Source organism: Hyperoodon ampullatus, assembly GCF_949752795.1.
Source record: "Hyperoodon ampullatus genome assembly, chromosome: 16".
In the NCBI taxonomy this organism is placed as follows: Eukaryota; Metazoa; Chordata; class Mammalia; order Artiodactyla; family Ziphiidae; genus Hyperoodon; species Hyperoodon ampullatus.
The window spans coordinates 67,230,765-67,249,201 of record NC_136929.1 but is presented as its reverse complement, the minus strand read 5'-3'; the positions used below and the strand labels follow the sequence as shown (position 1 = coordinate 67,249,201).

The 18,437-nt window shown below is 32.4% G+C and overlaps 1 protein-coding gene across 3 annotated transcripts in view; it reads left to right on the top strand.

Annotated features, from left to right (window-relative positions):
• The window catches only part of NBEA (neurobeachin), a gene marked incomplete at both ends in the record, with an annotated part of 605,261 nt that overhangs the window by 186,997 nt on the left and 399,827 nt on the right, over positions 1–18,437 (top strand). For all 3 annotated transcript variants that reach the window (XM_079722002.1, XM_079722001.1, XM_079722000.1), the window contains 3 exons: positions 985–1,092; positions 5,248–5,416; positions 6,863–6,958. In XM_079722002.1, coding sequence (XP_079578128.1) covers positions 985–1,092; positions 5,248–5,416; positions 6,863–6,958 — 373 coding nt within the window. The remainder of the gene's footprint in view (positions 1–984; positions 1,093–5,247; positions 5,417–6,862; positions 6,959–18,437) is intronic.

Here is an 18,437-nt window from a genome sequence, read left to right as displayed (position 1 = left end):
GCTGAGGTTCTGAGAGGTTAAGTATCTCACCTAAGGTTATATGGCTGGTTAGTCTTGGAATTCTAATGGAAGCTGAATAATTATCAACCTTCAAATACCATACATTTTCACTATTCTGTGCTGCAAAGGAGTCAGTCGTCTTAAGAGTGAAATAGAATAATTGAGGTTTACAGAGAAACAGAAGGAGACTTATTTGTTATTAATTAGTTAGAGTAACAGGTTACTTTATATGCAGGAATTGTATTTGGTACTTTACATATATTATCTAATTTAATCCACACAATTCTTAACATATTTTGTAAGTGAAGAAGTACTAGATTGAGTTTCAGGGATCTTTGCTGTCTTGCAAGTTTGTTATGTGACATGTTACCTAAAATGTGTGGCTTTTTGTGTCTTCAGCTATAAAAAGGATTTTGGTGGTAATGACCTTTAATGTCTTTCAGCTTTAATTTTAACGGCCGACTAAAGTGTTTTTTTTGCTCACCTTTCTAACATTTTGTAGATCATGAAATGCTTTCACATATGAAATCTCATGTAATAATGTAACGTAATAATTTCATACATTATAAAAGCATGATGGATAAATGAACGTGATGACTTAAAGAGACTTACTAACTAGAGGTAGGGAATGTGAGGCTCAGAAAAATTTACTAACAAGCTTGAGGTCGCACAGCAGAGATTTGATCCCAGAGTATAAGATTAATATTTTTATGCCATAATCATCTAGCCTTTCTTTGTCTATAGCGGTAGCTATGCTGATAAAGAATAAGAACACTAGTAAGCGAAACCATGACAAGACTAGAAGAGAACAGAAAAAGTGCCTTGTAATAGCATATTGTTGTCAATAAATGTTGTTCAATGAAGAGAGGAGGCAAAGAATGTGGCCAGTTTAATGACTAAATTAAAGGCATTAGAAATTATACTGCTATATAAGTTTCTGTATTATACTATTTTTTCACAATTCTCTCTCCTTTTTTTTTTAAGACTCCACTAGAGAATGTTCCAGGTAACCTCTCTCCGATTAAGGATCCCGATAGACTTCTTCAGGATGTTGATATCAATCGCCTTCGTGCAGTTGTCTTTCGGGATGTGGTAAGTTATGCCTGCTTGATTTCCCAGGAAAAAACTTTCCACTGTCATTCATGTAAAATAATTTAAATTTTATAAGAAAGCTGCATGTTAAAACTAAATGTTCTAGTGTCAGGGATTGTAGGTATATAACATGCTTCTGTTTGTAAAATGGACGAGCTTAGCTTTATCTGAAAGCTTATTGATATGATATTTTTTTAACGATGTTAAATTTTTATTTAATTTTTGTATGGATACTAAGAATAGGGATAACTTTGAAAATTATAGTTGACTTTATCTTGAATCACCTACTCCTGTCTTTTAGTATTCCTTGCTCCATCTCTAGGTACTGAATATTTTGCTAATATCAATGTTCCTTGTATTATGGATAAAAGGGATTAATTCATTAAGGTGTTATTGGCAGTTACATTTGGGGGGCAATTACTTTTGAGATAAGAATCTGCATTTTAAAATATAGATATCAATGGGAATATGAGTTAGAAAGTTTGCTTAATAAAGCTTATTGAAAAGATAGCTTAAGGAAACGGTTTCATGGAACCCTCCAATTATATGATCACTTATTCAAAGTAAGGATAGATAAGACTGGCCTTTCCACAAATTGTGTAGAAACATACACAGCATTTCACAGCAGACGCAATATTGGCAGTACTCCTTAGTTGCTATTTATCAGCCATTTTGGATTCTATTTTTCTTATTTTAATTGATGATTTATGAAACATAGAAGGAAGTTTATGTTTTAAATTTACATTTAATAATAAATTGGATAGAGTACTTTGTACTTGAGAAAGTGGTTAAAATATATTTAAGTGGGGCTTCCCTGGTGGCGCAGCGGTTGAGAGTCCGCCTGCTGATGCAGGGGACATAGGTTCGTGCCCCGGTCCGGGAGGATCCCACATGCCGCGGAGCAACTAGGCCCGTGAGCCACAACTACTGAACCTGCGCGTCTGGAGCCTGTGCTCCGCAACAAGAGAGGCCGTGATAGTGAGAGGCCCGCGCACCGTGATGACGACTGGCCCCCACTTGCCACAACTGGAGAAAGCCCTCGCACAGAAACGAAGAGCCAACACAGCCATAAATAAATAAATAAATAAATAAAATTAAATATATATATATATATTTAAGTCATACAGCATAATACTGCATGGTAGGAATATATGATAGAAAAATTCTCACTCTTTAATATATATCAGTGCTTATAAATCACTAAGAAAATTACAACCATACCAAGAGAAAAATAGGCAATGGATATAAAATATGAAAATAAGGTAACAAACGTATGATTTAAAAGTCAGTATAACCAGTAGTCAAAGAAATGCAAATTTAAAACAAGAGTGAGATAAATATTTTACCATTAAATAAACTAAAAAATTTAAATAATAGTACCTGTCATTACAAGGATGCATTGAAACATGCTCTATGACTTATCACTGGTAGGAATAGAAGTTGAATAAACTTTTTGGAAAGCTCTTTACCAACATGTGTTAAAACTCTTATAAATATTGATGCTATTACCCAGTGGTTCTCCTCAAGCTGTTTAAGCCCATGTGCTCATCAGAGTTGCCTTCAGGAAAATTGACAACATTATAAATATCCAATATAGAGCTTAATAAATCATAGTATATTCATTTAACAAGAAACTGTGCAGCTATTAACATCATATTTTTGAGGGAAACTTAAGTGACATGTAAAATGCTCATGATATATTTTAAGGGAAAGCAGCAGTATGCAAAATACTTATACTACGCAAATATTACATTTGTATGCCAAGTGTACATACATGCACATGTTCACCTTTTTTTAAAAAGTCTGGAAAAAAGTACCCAAGTGCTACCAGTGATTATCTCTAGGTAAACAGTTTTTATTTTGTACTTTTTTTGTATTTTCATATTTTCTGTAGTAAACCTGTATTGCTTTTGTAGTTAATAAAAAATAAAGGAATTTTAAAATTAGGAGATAAAACATATAATAGTATAAAAATCATGCTGTGAGAAACTCTATAATCTGGACTTGGGAAAAAAATTACTCACTGACAGTTTAACCATTTAGAAATGCGAATTATTCATCCTGAAAAAAAACATGTTGTGGAAATAATTTTTTTTTTAATGACAGATGATTTAAACATGGAATATGTCTTCATCTCCAAGAGACCCATTCGAACCTAACATAGAAGGGGTTTATGTTAAGTGTGACCTTGCATTTAAATTGTTAGTAAATTCTGAATCAGGTTATTGTGGTGGATTATCATAATTTTTCTAGTATCTATAGATGTTTTGTAACTATACTGGATAACCCAACAGTGGTGCTTATTAGCTTTCTTCCTGAAGGAAGGGAATTAGTGTTCCCAGGTGTACCTTCCAAACATCATGGAGGTAACATAATATGTGTTCATTGAGTTTATACTGTGTATCAGACACTTAGTATACATTACCTCAGCTTTCAGTAAAAGGTTAAGAGAAAGCTAAGACTCAAAAACATTAAGATTACACAGCTAGTGTGAGGTAGAGTCAGAATCCCAAGGTAGATCTTTGCAAAGCACTCTCTTTTTTACCACCATATTTTGTAAATTCTAAGGTACACTTCTATTTTCATTTTAAATAATCTGCAAAATTTGGAAGTGTTTTACAATTGCTATATTTTACAGTCAATTGTAGAAATTATAGTAATATTTCTACTTAACTTTTGAAATTTTTACGAATCAATAGTCATTTTTAGTTGCCTTAATTTCAAAACCACATGAGATAAAAAATTAGGTCTTTAAGGAAAAATTATATATATAAAAGCTGTCTGTTACCCACAGAGTATGAAATACTATATTCATAATATTTCAGAACAAATTTAATCTAGTTTGGTCATTTTCTGCGTTATCTGTACTAATTCTGTTTCATAGTATTAAATCATCAATAAATATTTCTCATTGTCTTTTTTTCCTAACAAATGCACATAAATTTTGAATCTTGCTCACATTGTGCCTAAATGAAGTAGTAATGTAAAGTGCCTGTTTATGGAGTTACTAGACTTTAAAGCATGTTTGTTTTCGTTATTTCTCTGTTATCTATGGGCCAAGGTAATTACTTGCAATTTTGGCTTGAGTATCACTTTTAACCTAGCTTAGAAAAAAGGCTTAATAACCATCTATATATGATTACTTAGATATAGTCTAATCTGGAAATAGTATTAGAGGTCATTTAGATTTGCCTATACGATGATTTTTCCCTATACGATGATTATCTCGGCTTTTTGGATAGAGCTCTCAAGGTTATATGGCTCTTTATATTTTTGCAAAGCATACTTATTTTAAAGTTATCTTCTCTACTAGACAGCAATCTGCTTTTTTAAAACTATTATCTCTTTATCCTAACTTGGTCAGTCTTTTTCAGACCTTTTACCACGTTGCTGCTCTCCTCTGGAAAAATTTCATTTTGTCATTGAGCTTTTGAAATTGGGAGCCTCAAATATTGGCTCCCAATTCTGCACTGGAAAAATGACCTCATTTTTCCAGAGGAGAATAGTGGTGCTGTTACTTCTTTTTATCTGTTTATGTGTCAAACATTGTGTTAGCTTTTTCTTAAGCTGCCATATCACACTTTTAGCTCATATTGAACTTGTAAAAAATTCATGCTTTATGCTCCCCCACTTTTATACCTCCCCTATTTTACTCATATTGTTTCCTGCTCAGGTAGTGGTATGTTAAAATTGCATATGTATTCTAATCTAATTATTCTGTTAATTTTTTTTCAGTTACTTGAAAGTATATTTGAAACTCTTGTCTTTTTTTATTCAGATGTTAAATTATTCTTTTCAAGCTTGTGCTATCTGCATATCTTATAAATATGCATTCTCCGTTGTTATGGAAGTAGTAGATACTAGTAGTGGAGAGGACAAAGAATAAAATTTTGTGGCATATTCAGCAAAATCTTAACATTCTCATTTTTTGAAATTACATTCCAACCTGTAAATCAGATGATATATTTATGGAATTTTTAATCTGTACTTAGATGATACTTATTAAATAGCAGTATATACTTAGCAAGTTTTAGTAAAAGTTAAATGTCATATTTTGCCTCCATAAAGAAGATGAAACAACAATAGTTTCTTGTACTCTAAGAACTTATACTTTAAAAGTTTTGAGTGTCAACACTGCTTTTTCATTTTATGCAGGATGATAGCAAGCAGGCACAGTTCTTAGCTCTAGCTGTTGTTTACTTCATTTCGGTTCTGATGGTTTCCAAGTATCGTGACATTTTAGAACCCCAGCGAGAGACTGCAAGAACTGGAAGCCAACCAGGTAGAAACATCAGACAAGAAATAAATTCACCAACAAGCACAGGTACTTAATATTTGTCTACTTATTTGAATTTTCATCATCATTTATCTCCTTTTTATTTCATTTTACATCTAGATTTAAACTGGTTCTATTCATAATCACCTCAAGTATTTATAAGTAGGTGGTATATAAATGCCAATTTAATATTCTTTAATTACACAAAAATGTAGAATATTTCCTATATTCTCATTTTATCAGGGAGTTTTGGTTTTAATTTTTCTATTTATTAATACAAATCATTTGTACTCCTGTTTAATATGCAAATAACTCATATATTTTAAATGTATAATTTTAAACTTTATAAACATATGAAAGTAGGAGGTCCTTATATAGTAGTTCAATATCAACAATAAGCCAAAATGTAAATCTTTATACCCAAGTTCAAAGATAGCATCCCTTTCTTTCTTTCTTTCTTTCTTTCTTTCTTTCATTCATTGTGTATAGTTATTTCAGTATCTAAATATTCTGTCAGAGATTTATAATAAACAAACATACATTCTAAACTTTATACCAAAGTTGCTTCAACTAAAATCAAAGACTTCTAGACATCAGTGAACCATTTTGGATCATGTTGTCTTTCTCATCTATAGAAGGTGCTCATGTTGTAGGAGTTCGTGCATTATCAGCTTTATCTACTCTGCTTGGAAATGATAAACATATTTTCTGGCAACTAATATTTTAATATCATGGGGAGCCTTTTATCAATTGCATTTCTTGCTGGGTGTTTACATCAAGGTTGTTTCTCTGTTGTTTGCAGTGTGACCTTAGTAACCTGGTGGTTATTTCATGTACCACTGGATTAATTTGTAATAGAAATTATCTTTCCTAAATAAATGCATATGATATACAAATTAAATGAATATTTTTTAAAGTGAGTAGAAATTAGTGGTCAAATCTCTGCATTTTGTTTTCCATATTCATATCACATCTCATTTACTTTTTATCGCTGTTGTGGAAATACAGATTATATTTAACTGTAATTCTTTGCTGTTGCATGCTGTATTTATTTCTGGTATGTAAATGTGATATTTCTTTGTAGTATACTTTTAACTTTATTCTTCAAATTAAATGTTATCCTACCATTGCAGTTTATGTCTTTTGACCATTTAAAACCCTGAGACTCTATATGTTAATCAACTCTTTCTTCATTTTTAATACATGCATAACAGTCATATATGTATAAAGCAAGCAATATTTTAGTGAACCTTCCAGTTCTGATTTTCTTCTGTTTGTATGTCTCTGTGTATGTTGCTAAAATTACTCTACTTAACGAGTATATTATTTCCTTTCTCTTAATACATAACTTCTTTCCTTCCTCCAGAGACGTGGTCTTTATTACTAGTACTGTTTGCATGTTGTAGTGATATAGAATTGTCTTGGATCTTCAGTGGACCATGTTGCAGGTTGTTACATGCTGGCTCAAATTTGATTCCATAATTTTCTCCACAGTTGTGGTCATACCATCTATCCCTCATCCAAGTTTGAACCATGGATTCCTTGCCAAGTTAATTCCTGAGCAGAGCTTTGCCCACTCATTTTACAAAGGTAATATTAACCTCATCTCCTGACCTATTTGGATATTCTTAAATTTCATCAATTGTTGTACAATAACCATCCATAATCTAATTGTTTATAAACAATCATACACCTCAGGTTTCAAGAAGATATAATACGTTGTATTTATACCTGGCCATTGAGAGCAAAATATAGTTTTTATATTTATATTCCATTATATTTCTTTAAGTATCATCTGCAAATTAAGGCTGCCTAATTATATGTACAGTAATATGCACAGTGGTGGCATTCACTGGAGATTGCAGAAGAGTCATGTCTTATTAGTGGGACTAAATTAGCCCTAAAATGAAGGCTACTGTGTAATGACAACAAAAAAGTTGAAAAAAACAAGCCTCGAAAGCATCAAACTGATAAGTTATTTAATTTTCTGTCAGAACAAAATTCCAACTCTTTTTAAAGGAATACAAAAAAAATCTTCACCAAATAATGTAAAATTCAACATTAAGCATCTAATAAAAAAATCATTAAATGTGCAAAGAAGCAAGAAAATGTGATGCAGAAGCAGAAGAAAAAAATCAGTCGATAGAAACAGATTCAGAAAGGATAGATATAGCAGAATCGTCAGATAAGGGCATTCCAGCATCTATTATACATATGTTCAAGATGTTTTTCAATTTAAAGGAAAAAGTGAACATAATGTGAAGAAAAATGGAAGATTTTCGTAAAAAAACCAATTTGCAGTCTTAGAGATGAAAAATAAAATAGTCAAAATGATGTCTCTGGGTAAGATTAACATGAGATTAGTCTGTGCAGAACAAAGGTGAGCCAAACTATGCCCCCCACCCAGGATTTTCCCATGGACACACCCTGCATAATTCCTGGGACAGTGAATATGATAGATTTTACTCTTGTGACAGGGTTATGTTATATATGTTAGCACAGTTGCTTTTTCTTTCTTTTTTTTTTTTTTTTTTTTGCTTAAAACAGAAATGTATTCTCTCATAGTTTTTGAGGCTAGAAGTCCAAAATCAAAGTGTCAGCAGGGCCATGCTCTCCCTGAGGGCTCTACGGGAGGATCCTTCCTTGTTTCTTCCTAGCTTATGGTGGGTGCTGGCAATCCTCAGCTTTCCTTGGCTTGTGTGAGCATCAACTCCAGTCTCTGTCTCCATCTTCACATGACCATCTTCTCTCTGTGCCTGTGTCCAGATTTCCTTCTTTTTGTAAGAATACGAGTCATATTGGACATGGGCCCCACTCTAATCCAGTTTGACCTTATTTTCACTTGATTATATCTGCAAAGACCCTATTTCCAAATAAGGTCATATTCACAGGTTTTGGGGGGACATGAATTTGGGGGGAACATTATTCAATCCATTGTAACTACTCAAGGGTTGGTTCATTGCTTTGTGTGTCTTTTAGTCTTGTCTTTTTTCTTTTTCTCCTTTGATACTTGATTCACATCTTTTTAGCACAGTTGCTTTTAAGAAAAGGTGATTTATACAGGTAGCTCTGACCTAAACACATGAACCCTGTAAAGGCAGAGAGTTTTCTCTGGTTGATTTGGAAGAGGAAATGAGAGAGCCTCAAAGTGTAAGAGGGATCCGAAATAAAGGAAGTTTTTCATTGCTGAGATGGAGGTGACCATGCAACAAAGACCTGAGGTCACCTTGTAGGAGCTGAGGGACTGAATTCTGCCAATAACTGGAGTAATTTTAGAGAGGGCCTTGAGCTCCAGATGATACCACCGTTCAGTGTACTTCATACATTGGCTAATGATATGGAAGAACAACTTACAGAACAAATAAAGCAGCAAAGTATTTCTTATTACAACTTGATGAATGGACAGATATTTTTCATAAACATGCAAACTTTGGACATAATGATGAAATAAAGGAAAAATTCTTTTCAGCTTTATTGCTTACAAAGGCATCTAACTCTGAGTTGTATAAACTAAGAAGGATTAGACTAAATTAGATTAGATTGGATTGGAGTGTCATCTGGAATTTGTTTTGTGTAGAAGTGTGTTCCAAAAGGTTAACTGCAGTGACTAGAATATACTCTGGAGTAGTTAACCTGATTAAGGAGCCTGCATCAGAATATCTATGCACTGCTTTCTTTATCAAGAAAAGTTTACTATGAAACAATTTTAGCTGAACTGCATAATGGTCTTAGTGGTATAATAAAATTTTGAATTACTTTAAGGCTGATGTGGTAAATTTTCTATTCTTTTAATTATATGATAATATGGTACGTGATAGTAAGTAACTGTTACTGTGTGCTGTCATGCAGTGGTTATTGAGAGGAAAAGTTCTGTTGATGATGTTGGAAATACAAAGTCAATTCTTAGTGTTTTTACAGGATAAGAAACCAGTTTCATCCCACTCTTAAAAATTAGTAGAACTGGCCGCTTTGTCAGACATATAAACTGTGTTAAATGAACTTAGTACTTCCAAGCAGGAAAGGATTGCAACATGTATTTTTAGTGTCAGAAAAGATGAAAGAACAAAAATAAAAGTTAGAATGTTGTAAGTACAGTTTCTATGACATCTTGCATAATTTAGTAAGTTATTTTAATAATATTATTTATTATATAATAGTTATTATCAATGAAATATCTCTATCTTAAGAATGACCTTGATTTTGCTCATCTTGAAAAGTTATCTCCTATCATTTTATGTATTTGATAGAATGTCTTGTATTTTATTTTACATTAAAAGGACATTCGTATATACAAAATTTATGGATCTGGAATCTATTTCTTTCATTGAAATATAATTTATGTTTGATTATAACTGTATGGGATAAATTATTGGAAATGAGTATTGATGAACATTGAGGGTATATTTTGAAGATACAGCATTTCTAGTTTCATTTTGGGTAAAAGTATAAAATGAATACATGTTCTGAGCTCTCTGAGTTCTCATTCTATCAACATAACTCTGTGACACGGCTTTCTCCACTCTGCGTGTTATTAAAATAAAACAAAAATAGGCTAGCTATATGTTATTCCCATGAGTAGTAGTATTGCCAGTTCTACTTGGATTAGATAAGTTAACAAGCAAAAGTTCATCACATTATAAACTTTAAATATTTATATTCCCAGTATTTGTTCAAAATGTTTATATAGGCATTTCTTTTGGCGAATCGCTCTTAAAACTTTTTGTTTATTTATGATGTATACTGAAAAAAGTTACAAGTACAGTAATATTTGTCTAGATTGATCACCTATACCCACACTTTCAGTCAACAACATGGATAGTTTTTGTATTTTTTTTTCCCAATTTACCTTTGTTCTGATTATATTCATTGAAATTTAATTTTATGTCTATGGAGTCAAATAATACAAGCTTTTATGCTTTTATTTTCTGTTTTGAGAAGACTGATCTGTACTACTCTTGAACTCCTTCACACTTTACTGCCTTTTTTCACCTCATTATTGAGCCTTTTAAAAAACTCTGAATTAGCTCTTGGTTGGGGACCGCTGATTTAGTCTGTTACTGATGACAAGTTTTAAAATAACATTATTATATAAAATAATAAAGTAATGAAATGTAATTTATATTTAATATAATACATTCATATAATATTCCATAATATAACAAATATAATAATTTTTCTTTCTAAAAATTTCTAAGGGATTCCTATAGTTTTCAAAACAGTTAAAATGTCTTAACTTATAGTGGCAAGACTACTCTAGTTCTAACTTATCTGGATTACTACAGTCGTCTCCAAAGTGGTTTCCTCGCCTCTTGTCTTGCTGATCTTTATTTGATTTTTTTATAGTTGCTGCAGTTTATTTTAAAATATAAATGAGATTATGTCTCTTTTTGACATAAAAATTTCTCATAACATTTAGAGTAAAATATCGCTACCTTCCTAACTTAATCTCATGTGGTTCTTGCATTTGCTCACTACAATGAAACTACCTTTTAGTTCTTTAATCATGCCAAGCACTTTCCTGCCTCGTGATCTTTGTATTTTGTTCCTAGTTTTGGGCTCTCTCTTCTCCCTATTTTTTGTATGACTGGAGAGTACTTATCCTTCAGGTGTCTGGTTAAAGGTCACCTCCTCACAGAGGCTTTCCCTGACTACTATAGCTAAGGAGCTTCCACCCCACAACCACCTTATTTTCTTATCATGGCATCCTCTTTATTTCCCTTCTTGCACTTATACAATTTATTTGTTTGTTTGTCTATTAGAATGTGTGCTTGAAGAAGGTAATTCTTAATATCTAGCATGGCACTTGGAAGTACATACAGTAAATATTTGTTAAGTAAATGGGTAAGTTATTGAGAAAGCTAAATAATTTTTAAAAAGCTGAATATTGATGGTAGCCATAAAATGTATTTCATTAATAAACATACTTAAAACAGAGAAAAGAAATTTTTATTCATAGCTTGTGCTAGAAGCTATAGAAGCTTTATGTTAATTTTCCACATTAGGTTTCAAAAGAAGAATGTTAATATTTAGGTGAACTTACAAATAAATATGTTGTATTAGTTTTCCTCTAACAATTTATTGTCAGGGAAAAGAATTATGTTCACAGAAAATAAAATAATTAAGATATTGTGCCACTTATACGAGAATAGACATATGGCATAAACAGTCTACAAATAGGTAGGAATTTGTATAAGTATTTCATATATAATAAATATAACTTTTCTAATCAAATGGAAGAGGAAGTATTATTTGGCAAATGGTATTACCAAATGGGGTAGCCAATTGAAAAAAATAAATTTATATCCTTATTTCATATAACATGCTAAATAAATTCCACATGTATTAAAATTTAAAGCGAAAAAGGAAACTGAACATAATTCAAGAAAATTAAAATTAATATTTATATAATATAAGAAAAGATGTTTTAAATCATAACATCAAAGACTGAAGTTGTAAAGATATGACTAAGTTTTATTTATCTGCATGTCTGAAAATGTTAACAAAATTACAAGAAAAAATGCAAACAGGAAAAAATTTACATTTATGTGATAAAAGTTAATCCTTAATAAATAAAGAACTCTTACAGATCAATTAAAAGAATATATCACAGTAATGGAAAAATGTAAAAAATAGCTGAACAAGTTAATAAGAGATAGGCAATGTAAGTACAAATAAGGGAAATTTATTTAAATCTACTCATAATCAAATACATTTATATTGAAACAAAACTGTACCATAATTTTCAAATTTGGCAAAATTTTGAAGGGTGAGAATATAAATATGTGCATTTTACATAGAATAAAAATATCCGTGATCCTTGTTCTACTAATTTTACTCTTAGAAATATATATTAAGGGAGCACTGAAAGATATGCCAATAATTTTTTTACCACTCAGTTTTTATTTATTGCATACTTAGAAATAAAGCTAACATTTATTAAATAAATTGCTACATTCATATAATCAAACACTATGATTTTCAGCTTGCACATTTGTTATTTTATCTTGCTTTTGGAGTCATTTTTAATGGACTCGTAATTCATTATATGGGTGCATTATAATTTATTTTACAAGTACTGTACACTGTCATTAGTATAATATTTATAGAATTCTTATTGAATACTGATGTCAAATATCCTATATATTTTATCTTATTTATAGCTGAAAATCATGCTCAGTTATCCCTAACAAATATTTTTTTAAAACTTCGACTCTTTAAAATAAACGTCTGTTTTCAGTATTAGTAAGGGTACCAACACAAGCCTCCCTCCTCTCTTTTTTCTTTCATCTTCTAATTTGATCTTTTTTCCAACTTACCTTATGATTCATTCATTATGTATTTGCTGAATAAATGAATGGTTTCCTATTACATACTAGGTACTGGAGATACATAATAGTGGTCACAAAGTCCCTATGTTTATGAAGCTAACATTCTAGTGAGGAAGATAGACTTTTAGAAACCACACACTTAAATATATAATTGCAAGCTATGTTGCATTCTAAGAAATAAAATTACAGATTATTATGAGAAAGTACAAAAGAAGAAAGCTAATTTAATTTGGGGGTTGTGAAAGGCCTTATAGAAGTGATATTTAAGCTTTGAACCAAACAATGAAGTCAGTTAGTTTGGGAAAAAAATGGGGATAGTGGAAGCACATTTCTGAAAAGGTAGCCACATATTCAGAGAAATTCCTTGGCATATTTTGGGAACATATGTGGGTGGAACATAAGAATTAAGTGAAAGGGAAGCATTCCATGAATTTAGACAGGTAAGCAGGAACCAAATCATGTAGGGCTTGTAAACTATACTAAGGATCTGGTTTTTAAACTAAGCAGAGGAGTGTTATATTAGTGTTCCATTGCTGCCATAACAAATTACCACAGACTTACTGGCCTAAAACAACACAAATATATTATTTTATAGTTCTGTAGATCAGAAGTCTTACATGGATTTCACCAGGCTAAAATCAAAACATCCTCAAGGCTGCATGCCTTTTTGGAGGCTCTTGCGGAGAATCCATTTTCCTTGCCTTTTCCAGCTTCCAGAGGCCACTCATATTCTTGGCTTATGGCTTTGTTTCTTATTCCTCCTTTTTTTTTTTTTTTTTTTTTTTGCGGTACCCGGGCCTCTCGCTGCTGTGGCCTTTCCCGTTGCGGAGCACAGGCTCCGGACGCGCAGGTCAGCGGCCATGGCTCACGGGCCCAGCTGCTCTGCGGCATGTGGGATCTTCCTGGACCGGGGCACGAACCCGGTCCCCTGCATCGGCAGGCGGACCCTCAACCACTGCGCCACCAGGGAAGCCCTTATTCCTCCATTTTTTTTTTTTTTTTTTTTTTTTTTGTGGTATGTGGGCCTCTCACTGTTGTGGCCTCTCCTGTTGCGGAGCACAGGCTCCGGACGCACAGGCCCAGCGGCCATGGCTCACGGGCCCAGCCGCTCCGCGGCACGTGGGATCTTCCCAGACCGGGGCACGAACCCGTCTCCCCTGCATCGGCAGGCGGACTCTCAACCACTGCGCCACCAGGGAAGCCCTTCCTCCATTTTTAAAACCAAGAACTGTGCATCTTTCGGACTATTCTTCTGTAGTCATATCTTCCTCTGAGCACAGCTAGGAAAGGATTTCTGCTTTGAAGTTTGATTGAGCCGACCTGGATAATCCAGGTTAGTCTCTTCTCAGAGCCCTTCCATTTAATGTCCTTTTTGCCATGTAAGGTAATATTCACAGGTTATGGAGATTAGGACGTGGACATCGTTGGGAGGGAGGGGGCATAATTCTGCCTGCTACAAGTATCATACAATTTTACAAGAGTATTCTGGTTTATAATTTTACAAGAGTATTCTGAGTACAGTGAGGGAATAGATTAGAGGGACATTGAGGGTAACTGAATAAACCATTGGAGGCTATTGCTTTCTAGGTAAGAACTGCTATTGCTTAGGACTAAGGTGTGGTGGCAGTAGAGATTAAACAGGAAGATAAATTAGACATACTTTGGAAGTAAAATTGACAGGATATGGTAATAGATTGGATGTGGGGCATGAAGGTATGAGAAGTTTTCAAAGATAATACCTAGCTGTCTGGTCTGAAGTACCAAGATGATAAGTATCATTTGTCAAAGCAAGCAAGAACAGAGGTAGATTATTTGAAGAAAATGACCAAGACTTCCATTTTTAGATGTATTAATTTTGAGATGTCTGTGGAAATCTTCTAAGCCTTTGGGAAGCTAAATCAAGCACACACATTACAGGTGATAGCCTGATACATTTCTTAATCCTCATAGCACACATAAGATCTACATTTTTCAAGTGTGGTCCTTGCAGCTTTCAAAGCGTAACTAACTTGTTCAAGATAACATGGAAAACTAGTAAGTTGTGGAGCCAGAATTGACACCTTTATCAATTTGACTACATTCCCATTATCTTTCTTATGACATATTCTTTTCAGAAAGGAAGGAGAAATACCCAAAGTACCTGAAGAGAGGCGGGAGTAAGAGGTTGTTCTTTTAGGGTGGGAGATACTGATCTGCAGATAAAGGGACCAGAGCTAGGGATGAGAGGTAGAAATTGAAGATAAGTAGAGAGAATAGCCGATAGAGTCGTTGGGCTCTGTATTTTCTTTTCTCTTTGGAGTTTTGGTTAATTTTTATGCAGTTTAACTAATTTGCATTTAATATAAACAAGATATGCAAGTTATATACAGATCTTTATGTTTATTTTAAATTACTCTAATGTGAATAGTTTGCTTAATATTACTATTTGAAGAGCAAATAAGTAATCTTGATGTAATTTTTAGTGCTATACTAACAAGAAGCTATATGTTCCTTTCATGTTATTCCTTATTAAGGTAGTTTGGAAAATAGCAATTTGAGTAATTTAATAGGTAAGAAATATTGAAACACTTCATAAGTTATCATAAAACAAGATTTTTGGTGGAAGGAATGTGTTAAATGAGGTCACCATGTAGAAATCATGTCATTTGCTGAACTTAACCCCATATTTTTCCAAACATGCATTAGATGAACTCATTAGGTTCAATGAAAAACAGTAAGAAAAAGAGGCATCTGGCACCCAACTGCCTGTTCTGACAAGGTTAAGATCACTCAGGCTAGTAATATTTCTCCTTTGTGTACTGACATGGCCTATTGCTACAGAAACTGTCGAGAACTACTGAAAAGTTGGAAGTCTCCTGTCAGTAATATAACCTGCACAGGTGCAATTATTTATACTTTCTATGCTGCTCATGCTTAGCTTCTATTGAAGTCACTTGGGTTAAATCCTCAAAGTACTTTAGTGTTACAAAGAAGCATTCTGGAAACGTAATTCATCTAAGCTGCAGTTTATGCTATCATCTGAGAGTGTGTTCTGTAAATGCATAATGGGAAATTAAGGTAGGTTTTTTGAGTATTGACCTGTTTTCTATTTGTAATTACTGTTATAAAATTTTTCATTGGTGTTTATTTTTATTTCTAGGTGAATAAGATCATAAACTTTACAAAACTTATGTATTTGAATAGAATTCTTATTGAAATATCAAAATTACTGCTCTCTTGAAATAATTCTTTTATCATTCACAGTAAAAAAATTAAGATTTTTATTACTGTATAAATATTTTGATGAGTCATTTGAAAATATTTTAATATTCAAATTTAATAAACTTTTAATTGTGTTTTATAATCAAGAGGTCAACATTTATATTGAAGTTCCATGTATCTAGCTACTGAGTTATAGATTTTAGTTGTCTACTGAGTCAGTTGAATAGAAAAGCAAAAAATTTTATAGTTGGTAGAAAAAAATCTTTTTATATGACACCTTGTGGACACAAACCAAAGATTTTAATTTCTTAGATATTTTGTTTGCTAGCAAAATGCTTATATTTCAGACAAATACAACTTGAAAAGTTTACATTTTTGTGTAGCTCTTAATGTAAAACACATCATAAATAAAGATTCTGAGACATCATGTTAGGGTAAAGCCAAACCTGTAGACAAGAGCTATAAATTAGCTAAATTTAGACTAAGTGCTAGACTTGACTATATGCCTTTTGAGAATTAAACTCTGTAAGAAAAGTTAGCCCATGCTAGTAACTATTCCACTGTGATATTTTGTTGATGTTAGAGTTCTTATTTTGTTTCTGTGTTTACATTCTCTGTCCTGTTGCCATAGAAATGTCACTACCGCTGTTTAATTCTCTCCTGATTTTTCTGCTGTAATTGTTTTCTCTCCAAGAATATGTAATCTGTAGATTAAACATGCATTAAGTAAACTCAGTAGTATCTCTAAGAGTGGAAATAGCTGGCTTAGCCATCTTCCCATCCTATATTCCTAGGTAATTTCATCAATTTCCAAAATTTGATTATCACCTCTGTTTGAATGTTCCCTAAATATATGGCCATAGTTTCTTTGACTTACAGATATAAATGTCCCAGAGATTCTGCATACTCAATTAATTCATTATTTTCCTGAACAAACTTGCTTCTTTTTTGCTTTCTTCTTCAGTTAGTGACATATCACCCTTCTTTTTTTTTCTTTAAGCTAGATATTTCAGAAGCATCTTGATTCTTTCTCTTCCATCTTATTCCTAATGCTATTATTCTAAGTTGTCTTAATCTGCTCTCACAAGGTTTTATTTAAAAAATGCCAAATTGTTATCTTTACCTCTTACCTTTTTCCTTCTCTAGTGTTTTGCCAGTAATATTACTGAAATTTTCTGTCTTCTCAAAAAAACTTTATGCAGTTATTTTAAGTTTTAGCCTTGAGAACAACTAAGAAAAACCTATTTTTCATGTTGTTCATCTAGTATTTGAATATTATTATCATGTTCTACAGAGTAATCTTTTGTTCTTTCAATTCTAACATCCTTGCCCAAACAAGCAAAACTAAAACCTATTTAATAAATATGAGGAAAACTGCCACATTACATGGACTTGTGAGAGATGTATATCTTTAGTTTCCTGTTCTAATAACCTTTCAAATAAAAGAAACAAAGAAATAAACAACAACAACAAAAACACCTAAGGGCAGTTTCGGTACTTCCCTGGTGGTGCAGTGGTTAAGAATCCATCTGCCAGTGCAGGGGAGATGGCTTCGATCCCTGGTCTGGGAGGATCCCACATGCCGTGGAGCAACTAAGCCTGAGAGCCACAACTACTGAGCCCATGTGCCACAACTACTGAAGCCTGCGCGCCTAGAGCCCGTGCTCCACAACAAGAGAAGCCACCACAATGAGAAGCCCGCACACCACAACGAAGACCCAACGAGCCAAGAATGAATGAATGAATAAATAAATAAACAAACAAACCTAAGGGCAGTTTTATAGAACTTACAGATGTTAATTTCGAAGAGATCATAGACATAATTTAGTTTGCCCTTCTTGTATTACAAAGAATAACTATTAGTTATTAAAGTAATACAAATAGCTGCCATTTACTAAGTATCTACTTAATGCAGGAACTGCACATAAATAAGTGTATACCTTATTTTCTTCTTCAACATGACTTTATTAAGTTACAAGCTATTATTATTCCCATTATACTTAGATTAGATAAATTTTTCAAGGTCATCATTTAGAATTTGATAACATTTTATTATATGAAAAACTTTATTATAGTGACCTTTGTATAATGAGATTTGATAGGAATTTAACATTCTGAAGATGGTTTTCTTTTTATCTATTTTAATTAGTAATATTATATACGTTTTTATACATATTTGTGATTCAATTTTCACAAATTGAAATTTATATTTATTCACAAAGAATCATCATAAGTATTCCAAAATAATTGTTCTTAAAGACACATGTAGGTTAAATTTGTAAGGCTCACTATTCTATTATCAAAGCACTTATCCTTTTGAACTAATCATTTGACATGCTTTTTGCAATTAACTCTTTAGAATTTTATGTATTATGTGTAATTTAAAATACATCTTTAACTAGTTTAAATATTTCAATCAGGCATTTCATTATTGGTTACTGAAATACCAAAAAATATATAAAAGTAACTTAATATTTTTAAGGAGATATTAGAGAAGTATAATAATTTATCTTGCATGGTTGGTAGCTAACTATAAAAGT